The sequence below is a fragment of the Pyxicephalus adspersus genome, chromosome 3 (assembly GCF_032062135.1).
Source record: "Pyxicephalus adspersus chromosome 3, UCB_Pads_2.0, whole genome shotgun sequence".
Taxonomy (NCBI): domain Eukaryota; kingdom Metazoa; phylum Chordata; class Amphibia; order Anura; family Pyxicephalidae; genus Pyxicephalus; species Pyxicephalus adspersus.
The window spans coordinates 83009697-83020917 of NC_092860.1; the positions used below are offsets into that span (position 1 = coordinate 83009697).

Here is an 11221-nt window from a genome sequence, read left to right on the forward strand (position 1 = left end):
TGGTAAAAATGTCCTCTCATATTTAAATATTTTTTTTTATTAGTTTTATTGTAAAGTTATTGAAAGCATATTTGTCTTGATGATCTTGGCTTTGTTGAATCTGAGGTACTGGGTATGAAAAAACTAAAGTTGAACGATGAAGCAATTGTTTTTATGTTGTTCTCCTACGTGGATGTTCCAGGCACTTTATCTCAGGAGATCCCCATTTCCTAAATTCAGGGTGATTTTTATTTTCATTTTTACTCCATAGGTTTATTATGAAGTTAAAGAACTTTTCAGATAGTTCAGCACCTGCACATGAAAAAGCTTTTGCAGTTTTATGGTAAGTATTCAGCAAGCCCCAATGTCTCCTTCTAGTGTATGAAGAACATGTTTGTCGAACTAGACTGATTCCTGTAATCTTGCTTACATGTATAATTTTTCTACTGCCCCTAGCATGCGTTGCCAGTCCGTTCTCTACATGGCAATGTTTCGCTACAAAAAAGACACTGCATTAAAGTATTCCCGCACTCTTGGGGAGCACTTCAAGGTAATGCATCTATGCATTTTAGATCTCTTTTTCTTTTTATCTGTCAATGAAAAGCTATAGTACCAATTTGGTGGTTATACTTTTAGGGGACTTTTTCCCCAAGTTATATTAGATTCTATCAGGTCATTTCATATATACGCGAACCAAACTCTCATGTAAAAATGTTAGGTCTTCTAATCTGGACTTTTTTACACTCAGAAATCAAGTCATGCAACACTTTGTTTATATGACTGTCTGTCATTTCCAGTATACAGTTGACCCCCACAGCAGTCCTTGATTAGTCCCCTGTGCCCAATACACTCTTTTTATACTGCTGGAATCTTGAGTTGAGGCCCAACCTGCTTGGCACTCTGGTTTTCTGATAAAGTGAATTTCTTCAATTGGGAAAAAAAAAAACTATATCTGCACTGTATTTAAAAGCAAGTACCCACCTATGCATTAATACACATTTTATTGGCTTCTTGGATGCCCTGAAACTCCTATGTCAGATATTTACGTATCAGATCTTGAAAAGTAAAGGTAACTCATTCCCCAAACAATGGGGAACCAAACTGTTAATTTTTGATAGCAGGGCAACCTTAAACTTCCCATGTCAATATATGCATATTGGGGCCTCCAAATTTTGGAATTGCAGAAGGGACAGCTTTTGATTGTAGCTTTAAATGTATGTTTTTATGGGATAAGTTCAAACATAACGCATGATCAAGTTGAGTAGTCAGTGCCTGACCAGTCAAAGTTGGATTTATTATCCTTCGAAGATAAATGTTTGTTTTGCTTCTGTAATTATTTTAATATTGCATTGGTTTGTGCACAAAACTTTAAACTTTTATTGCAAATGTTTTGCAATCGTCACAAGGTAGCTCTATCAACAACCATCAAGTAATATGCAGATCCTTCTGTTTGAGTAAACTAAAGAGATTGCTTCTTATTGAGATGCCTATTTCATAACTAATTTTAAGAGGTTACCATTTTAACAGAATCAAAAATAGGCTTCAGACTAAGAGCTGAAAAAGTGGTGACATACATTAATAAACTGTCATGTACTTGTTTGCTTCAAAAATATTGGAATAATGTGTTACCATCATGTGACAAACCACAGTCCTAACATTTTTCCCCTCCCTAACAGAGTTCATCCAGAGCTGCTCAAGCACCTTCTCCATGTGTTGCTAGGTAAGCTTTTTTTATTTATTTATTTTTAATTAAAACTTTGGTAGAATGTGATAATTTGTGAAATTTGTCAGTAGTGGAAGCAAGAAAGCCATGTTCTTCATTTATATAAATAATATTGACTGATTAATATAACTAATATGATGAAATCCTACAATTCCGTTTTATCGTTTGTTTGTCTTCAATTGTCCAGTGAAAAAGTTAGCCCTGTTGCACTGCATTTACCAAACTTTGAGGTGAAAGAGGAAGATACATATTGCTTATGCCATTTCTATTTTTGGCTAGTTTAAAAGTCCTGTATTTATCATTTCCAATTCAGTTCTCTCTGCACTTTCTGTGGGTTACATGGGGATCATTTTAAGCGGGTGCTTTTTTGCTTTTAATATTTAAACAATCCATTATATCTTTTGTGCTAGAAGTTCCGGTACACCGTCTCCGCTGTCCCCAACACCTTCTCCTGCCAGCTCTGGAGGGTCTCAGCCAGGGTCCAACAACAGTGGAAGCCAAAGCAACTCTGTTACAATCCCTCAGATGATACATCACATGGCATCATCTTACGTCAATATCACCTCCTACATCCTCTATGCCTATGACATCTGGGAACAAGCTGATTTGCTAGCAAAGAAAAACAAAGGTATCATTTTTTCATGACTTTTGATGTATATAGGTAGTAAAAGGTCCATGGTTACTTATCTTCACCTAACACAAACACTCTTGTAAAATCCTAGGCTTATTTTTTCCCAATTTGAACACCATTACATATACATGATGTAGTGTATAAGTAATAACAAATTGTACCTTACTATTCCTCCATATCACCGTACAAGACTGTTCTTTCAAGTTAGATGAAGTGATACAGTGGCAAGGTGCCAATGTTAAAGGAACAAAAGGTAGCAAAAAAAAGTTTTTACAAATCACAACAGGCTTGTTTTCCTACCACTTTCCAAGTACTACAGACTTTTTGTTGAATTTTCTTGTTTGACCTTCCTTTAAGAGCTTCTGGCACAAAGTCAGAAACTATTGCCACAGTGGTGTTTTCTGTTTGTGGATGGTAACTACTTTTAAAGTGAAGGATGTGGAGTGGATGTATAGTAAAAGTAAATACTTTAGCATATGCACGCTATTATTTTAATGCAACATACCTATCTATCCGGGTTACATACGAGATGGGGACTGCAGGTTTGTTTTTTAGTTGAATCTGTATGTAAGTCAGGACAGGGACATTGTTTTAATAAATGCAATTAGGACACATGTTTGTCTCAACATATTAGGCAGCATGGTGTCAGTTACTGTAAAAAAAATCCTCACTGTGAGTTAATCACAAACAAAGCAAAAAAAAAAAACCTTTATGCAGCCTAGACATTCATTAACTTCTGGAGCAAGCTGTGCTTTAATATGCAAAAAGAAACAATTGCAGAGTTTGTCTTAGAGTCATTAAAGAGTTACAAGATGTTGCAGAGAGCTCACGCCTCCTTACCATCACTCACAACCTTAGCTGTGTTTAGCAAAAGGTTTCTTGCAAGTCACGCAAACCGCCCCCTCCAAGCCTTCTTCCTGCAAAAGAGGGAGCTGGGAACCCCCATTTGTTCCTAGGAGTCGTCCATATGTCAGATGTCCTTAACCTAGGGACTACCTGTTATGAATCACTGTATATGAATCCCTCTTGTGTGATTATGGGTTATATATACAAAGGTTGCAGACTAGTCATTGCCCAGTTAAAGTGTAATGCATTACATCAGACCGTAAACATGCCCTGGTTATTAGTAGCTTTAGTTGATATCTTTGTATTCTGTACAATTTTTTTTTCTTCTAAATCCACAGAAAATAGATTGATGATGCAAACTGATTACATGTTTTCATGTTGTCTTCTGTTTCAGATTTCTTTGCAGATCTCAGTGCAATGGTTTGCCCCCTGGCTTTAAACAGCTCCATGACAGAACTGGTACACTACACTAGACAGGGTTTACAGTGGCTGAGACTGGAATCAAATGTGACATAAACTGTGCTTGGGGACACTTACTCTCTGAACTGATTTGCACTTTGTACACCTAGCGTTTGCATTTGGGCCCATGAGTTCTATAAACAAGAAGAAAAATTAAATTTGGCTCCTGGGATTTGGTACGACTGGAAGCCTGCTGAACCCTGCCTAGATGATCATGTGCGAAACTGGAGACTTCTCGATCAACTGAGGCCTTGAATTGCAAAGTGGTGTTGGAAAGGTCAGTCACATCGGTGGTCTTAACATTTCTAATCAAAACCAGCACAGGGGAGGTGTCTTTTTGATAGAGGTTCAAGATAAGTATGTTGTGATCAGTCCACCCAGCAGGCCTCATCAGATCAACAAACTGAAAGTTTACTAGGCTTTTTCAACAGGTTGTCCCTTTCCTGCCCTCAACATATGGAGGGGATGTTCCCAGAGCCACACTGATTGTACATGTATTGCCATCACTGGAAATAACAAATGACATTGCAAGTTTTGCAGATCTCTTTGAATTCAGAGCTTTTGTGCCTTAAATCAAATTTCAAGTGTCCTATAGGCCCCGTATATGATGTTGTTCAGCAAAAGTAGCAAATTCTGCATTGTGAGACTTGTATGATCTGAAACAGGGCAACTCTGCATCTTATATCTGCTGGTTCTGATACTATTGGTTTCTAAGCAGTCAGGATATAGAAACCATTATGAATTCCATAAAGTGATGAATGAATTTTGTTTTGGGGGTACAGTTGAACACTGCCATCAGTTATGATTGATAAGCCTCTAGAATCCCTGCTGTGCTTCCAAACTAGGATTAGCCATTATGTTCTCGGGCTTTTCTTGAAATATCAGAGCCTCACTGAGGGCTTTTCTTCTGAATTGGAAGACTTCTGCATCATAGAAATGGCAAATTTGATATTCTTACCACTTTTGTTTTCAATAATGCTTGACTTGGCATCCCCTTAGCTCATCTTTATTCACTGGTGAGCCAATGAACAATTTTAGGAAAAACTAAAGTATGTGAACATTCCCTACAAAAGCACACTCAAACTGTAATACCGATCTTTCTAAATCACAAACACATGCAGTCATGAATTCCAGAAGACTGGTATTTCATCAAATGATAGCACTTATTACAATACAAGAATGTACAGTCTTTTAGATGACTGCATTAGGTTTCAAAAATGACTCCATGTAAACCTTTTCCAACTGGTGATGATGCTTCTTAGGCTATTAATGTGTCATAATCAGTATGCCATGCTCTAAATACATCATATTTAGAGTCGATGTATAAATGATAGTAATTTTGTAGCATTTGTCCAGATATTACCTAGATACCATTTATATATAATGTTTAACTGGACTGATTCCTGGATATGCTGAAGGATGAATTCAAAGTTGTAGCTAAGAAGTTTGGCTTTGCTTCTTATTATAATTTTCAGGTAAGGTTTATGATATATCCTTGGAAAACATTTATTTATCAAGAACAGTTAGCATTGTAGGCTAATTAGGCTTTAATATGAGTATTGAGCAGGGTGTGGACCTTAAAGTATGTACATTTGCTTAACGAACAGTAAATTAGTTTTTTAAGAAAGCTTTAACTAATACCGTTATCTGCAGGAACATGCTATCCTTAATAATCTGAACTTTCTAAAATCGGGTTGCGTTCAGATCTTGCAACACCCACTATTTACATTAGAAGCCTGGAAAGCCACCCAGCCTGTGCTGCAGGGGAAGATGAGCTGTGACTTCAGTGCATGTCTTCTGTAGGTTTAGGATAAAATGTTCCACGGTGCCTGCAGCCACAGAGGTCACTGAGGGCTTGTTTAAAGCTTATGTACTGCTTCTTGATATCCTGTACATATTTCACTGTCTAACCTGGCTAAAGGTTAATACAACCCCTGATATTTGTTTTGTCCATAGACATGGGAAAGTTCAGATACTGGTGTTTGTTACAAAAAAGCTAGTAAATCAGGATTACTAATCAGTCCCCAGAACCTGTACTTTCAAACGCAAGTTGATTGGCAGCATGTTTCATTAACACTTTAGTGCCCCCAAGTAACTGGGCTAACAAGTGTGCGGTCCCTATGCCATTGGTATTGACCATGTAAGAAAAGGAAGCAAAATGGGGACCGGTGCAGTCTGTGAAAATAATAAAATACCATTCATTATAACTCACTGAATCAAACCTATAGCATGCATTATAGCTTTAACACTTCTTACTACTTTGAATGTGAAAGCTTTTAGGCATGTGAATTAGTAAATGCTGTGTTTGCTGCAACAGGATTTACCAGGAAAAAATGACCTCAAATGAACGTTTTATTAATGAAAGTTATTCAACAGATAGAAATGTATGCAGATTGTTACCTAGGTTTTGCTGGGGATTGAAAAACTAAGCTTGTAGAAAGTCAGCAAGGTTCTCTGTGCAGACTAAACTATGTGCAGTATAGAAGTGTAATTGTAGGAAGGTCATCTCTATGTATATTCACTTCTTTTAGGACAAACACTAATTAGCCTAATACTTTACAATGTTCAAGGCCCTTGGTTAGACATGTATTTACAGTACAAAAGAGCTAAAAAAAACTTGTCTTACAGAAATCCAACTAATCTATTTCTGGTTTTTGGTAATTGAGTCTGTCTGCCCAAGGGATTTCTATTTTTGAAATGTGTAAACATTTTGGCAATATTTATACAGCAATTTACTGTCCTTGAGAAAGAAATGGGACCAGGTTACTGGTAGTGGTTATAATAACAAAAAACCTCATTGCATGGAAATGTTAAACTTCTAATGGAACTAAAGTTCCACTTTTACAAAAGCTTGATCAGGCAGGTCATTACTGCAGAAAAGGGACAGGTGATGTCCCCTCACAATCTGTTTTACAAAGACAGACTGGGAAGAAGGTAAGGAAAATGGTGGCACACTGTAATGGAAGTTGATAGGTGAGTTGCACAGCTTTAATTCTGCATTGGGAACCATCTAAAACCTACATAAAAGACAATAGAAATTAGGAAGGTTGGGGTGATTGCCCATAAAGGAGCAGATAGGTTCCACCTTTTTATACACTGGGAGATTTGATCAAGATGCCTGTTTGGTCACTATGGGCAACAGCTCAGTTTTTAATAATAAAAAAGGTGCCCCATAGGAGAGACAATGTTGTGTGTTTTTTTTTTTTTTAACTATTAGAATTGAATTGCCCCTAGTAAATACCAGATATTCTAATGGTTGGTGTGATTTTTCAGATTGGGAATGTGGGAATAAAGGGCAAACAGTAAGATTGATCGTTGTTGATCAGCACTTCATTTTATCAAGGGGCCACCTAATAAAACACTGGCTAAAGATATAGGAAAACTGTAGGAAAGCATATTTCTTGTCATTTTCCCTTCTAAATTGGGTATCATTAATGACTTTTCTACCCCATTTTTAGATGAAACTCCCTTGACCAATAGGTATATCTTCACATTGCTGTAAGTGTTAACATTAGTTGTAATGTATTATAGACGTTTAGCTTGCAACTCTATTATATAAATTAATTTTTCCTGTGCCTTTTACCGGGCATGTTTTTGCCCACTCCAGTTCTTGAGCAGTCGACGTACATGACGCCATCACGTGATGCGCTATCCTGCTGCTCATTTTCCTACTTATGAACTATAATAGTTCTTACTGAATTATGTTTCCAGTTTTGGGAATACAGTTGCCTAAATCAGTGTCAAGAATAAACAGTATGAAAAGGTTTACATGGTTGAAGATGGTAATACTCCAAAAATTTTTTCATTCAAGTCATATAATTTTTTTTTTGGTGATCTCAAAATAATAATTAAGATAATAATATTAAAAAAAAAGCTAATTTGCCTTATGCAGTTTAAATGATTTTAAATATTATGTTTTCTGTAAATATATAACATTTTTTTTTGGTTTTGCATACATAGAGATTTTTTTTCCTGTTTTCTTTAATACATACCTATACAAATCTCAGTTGTTTGGGTAAAACCAGTATTATATAATACTTTTCCCCACCCCCTACTTTTATATGAAGCCTGGAGAGGTCCTAGTTTTCATTGCCAAAAGTATTCTTCAGCAATTGGAGTTTACCAAACACTGCACACTGACCGCACTGTGAATTGCATGGAAATGATCTATAAAGCTATCGGGGGGGGGGGCTGGGGACTGTGAGAAATACAAAAATGAGTCATGATACTTTGCCAAACTCGTTTAAAATATACCAAATGTGGTCACCACAGACACAATTTACAGTTTGGTCACTGTGCACCAAATGCAGCCTTATACCCACATAAGGTGGGCACAGAACAAAAAGCAAAACTTTCCTACTGATGGAGAATCTATTTTTCTAATCAAATGTAAAATACCAATTTGAGTGATTTGGAATGCAGTGCCTTATACATTTCATTTTTTTTCTTTAACAACTATGCAGCTAATTCTAAAAACAGTCAACCAGAGGCTATAAAATGGATTTACGGTTAGTAGCATGAACAGTTTTATGCCCTATAGTTGTTGCCAAACTACTAGTCCCATCATGATGCTTGAGACAGGGGCTCTAGTGCCACGTGTTGAACATCCCTGCCACAAAGCATTTCCAAAACTACATTACATGATTATAACTACTTTTTGTCCTGTGCTAAAATCTAACCTGATGGCAAGCATTCAGTGATCCCCCAAATGGCAAATCATCACAAGGCCACTCCTTTATTACATATCATAATGCTATGTGCAATGGGAAAATGTGCAAAGTAAAAAAAAAAAATATTAGAGATAATTGTATTTTAACTTTTCTGGAATAAATCTGCATTCTGGGGCTTCTGTGAATATTCTATAGCTGCCTTGTACAGTTCTTTTGGGACAAAGAGACCTAACAGATGTGATTTTGTTTGTTATCTTTTATTTAAAGAAAAAAAAAGTCTATGCTATATCTCTTTCCAAAGAAGCTGTGCCACTCATATTTTGTTAATTATAATGTTGACAATGATGATTTGCTGTAAAGAACAGAGGAACTTAAATGATTTATTCTTTCTTTTGGCAAGAGAAATGTCAAGAATTAAGCTGTAAATAAAATATCAAATACATTTTTATGAATGTTTTTCTTTTTTGCATTCTTTTCCAAGACTATGGTATAGTATTGTCCGCAAAATGTTGGATCAGATTCTGGACCTGGTTGTTTCTATACACTGTAAAAGTGTTCTATCTGTACAAAAACTGTATATGTGGCCTATCTGTGCATACATATAGTTATGTACAGAAAGACCACATATATAGTTATTTAGTTTCATTCTTCTTCATTACCTAATGAGTCCAGACCTGGAGTAAGCATATGGGACGGGAGTTCAGAATTTATTCCGTCCCAACTCAGAGCTGCTTTTAGCTAACAATGCCTTTAGTTATCTTCAATTGAATCCTTATAGGATATTCATACTGTTTTTAAAAATAGTTGTTTTCAGCTCCTAATGGTAATGATAGCAAACTTCTGTAAGCATATCTGATGCTGAGCTGGCACTTCTGCTTTAAAGCTATATACACACAAGCTAGATGATTGTTAACATGTGTATAGCTGTCACGCAATGTTAGGGCAAAAAAATACAGTACTGAGATGGAATTACTGGTGTACTTTCCTATAGAGAACAGTGGGGGGCCGCTGTCTCCTCCCCCCCACTCCATCGGACAGAACAACGCTGTGTGTACACAGATCGTCAGGCTCCCGCCACTGGAAACTATTGCAAAGATTATTTCCAGCGCAGATAGTTGACATCTGTACAGGTCTAAGTCTATGTACACACGTCAGATGATGCTCGTTTAATCATCACTTAAGGGCTAGTTTTAGACGGAATCTGACGTGTATACAGCGCTTGTCCATTGATCCATTCTGGCAGATCCATGAACGGCTGCTATACAAGTGAAAGGAGAGAGTGCAGCGGGGTGCCACTTGCTCATTCTCCTCCCCCTTACCATAAAGCAGATCAGCGCTGTATGTACAATGCTCATTCATGCATCTTCCAGTTTCTTGTCATTGAAAATGGATAGTGAAAGATTCTTTCTAATGACAGAAGTCTTACGTTATAACTTCTTAGACATTCAGCCTAATGTGGAGCTGTAGGAGCTAATACAGTTTGTGTTGTCTTAACAGGCTGCAATTGAATGTTAAAAATCTATTTTTGAACCACTTTGGAATGGGAGGGTAGGTACCTGCCTGGACCATTAGCTGTTTAGGTTGCTAGATTCTAGGTTTCAGCTATCATCCAGTCCTCATATTAAAATGCTTTTTACCCACTGACTACCTTTGTAAGTTTCAGAGTAGGCAATCATGGGAATTCACCATTTTTCTGTCTGTGCTTTGTTGTCAGTAATCCTTTACATATAAACTTTCAGGTAGAAAATGTACTGCTTGTAATAGTTCAGTGTGGTTTAGGGAGATATCTTCTGCACAGATGGATTCCCTGTATTCACTGCTAATCCACCAGTGTGAAACAATTCTGATGAAGTGATCATTCACTAGCCTACATGACCCTACACTCTTGTGTCTTAGAACTCCACAGAGGAAAACCACAGATTCCAAGTTGGACATATCCACTCATGCTGGATTATCATACTTGAGAGTGATTGACTGAAGGCATCTGGTAAGAGATGAGTACTAAGGATTTAGAAGCAATGGTGTGCAGTAAACTAGGTGCTATAGTCATTTGACAGAAAATGCAAATCCAATTAGAGTGTGAAGCTATTCCCTCTACAGGGAAAATTATGTTTAAGTTTATTATCCTAACAAGGATGTGCTTATAGCAAATGTTTCCTGAGAAATGCAGGGGGCTGGCACAGATGACCTCTTTATAAAAGCTACTTGCAGCCTACTATACTTTGAGTAATAACTTATACAGGTTAACTAGGAAGAATTGTTCAATAGGCACAATGTTGTTTTTATTGACATTTATTATGACTTGATGTTTTATGTGAATGGAGTTGTCAAAAATATTTTCTGTCTTCATTTACACAGCAGTAGAATGTAGGGCCTGGCTGGTCCCAAAGCTGACCCGGTATCTGCCCCCTGTACCCCCAATGTTCACACAAGATGATGGAGGGAATGCACATTGAGCCAGTTGGAGCCATTATGTTTAGCTGCTCCCAATCACAGTCTGTATTGCAGTAAGAGTGCATACTAATATTTTAACAACATGCTGTGTTTCCTTCACTTTCTATTCACAGACTGGGGTAAGTGGGTTGGCAATCTGTTTCTAACGAGGGAAGCAATTGCGGTGCTAGTATTCTTATGATTGCCTTACCTTTACCCTGTAAATTAAAAATAAATGAAGGAGTCTGCCAGGCTTTGTACTAGATTAATGTAGATAAAAACAGCATAGCAGGGCCTTATTAAACTTACCTGTGCATGATCACTTATTTTTAAATTGCACTTACCTGTTCTCACTTGCTGGTGCTGCTTTGAGTTATTGCATTAAATTAATATAACACCCTGCTCCTCATACAGTATGGAATGGTAGATCAAAAATTGGTAACTTTTAGATTCAAAAACGAAAAAGCTGGAAAACTACTG

At 37.0% G+C, this 11221-nt stretch overlaps 1 protein-coding gene across 3 annotated transcripts in view; it reads left to right on the forward strand.

Moving 5' to 3' along the window:
* AFF1 (ALF transcription elongation factor 1) overlaps positions 1 to 8750 on the forward strand; it is a 71306-nt gene extending 62556 nt beyond the window's left edge. For 2 of the 3 annotated variants that reach the window (XM_072405470.1, XM_072405473.1), the window contains exons 17-21: positions 251 to 322; positions 436 to 529; positions 1656 to 1699; positions 2113 to 2330; positions 3574 to 8750. In XM_072405470.1, the coding sequence (XP_072261571.1) occupies positions 251 to 322; positions 436 to 529; positions 1656 to 1699; positions 2113 to 2330; positions 3574 to 3695 (550 nt within the window). In that variant the 3' untranslated portion in view covers positions 3696 to 8750. The remainder of the gene's footprint in view (positions 1 to 250; positions 323 to 435; positions 530 to 1655; positions 1700 to 2112; positions 2331 to 3573) is intronic. The other variant, XM_072405472.1, reaches the window with a different exon arrangement.
* The last annotated feature ends 2471 nt before the right edge of the window (positions 8751 to 11221 follow it).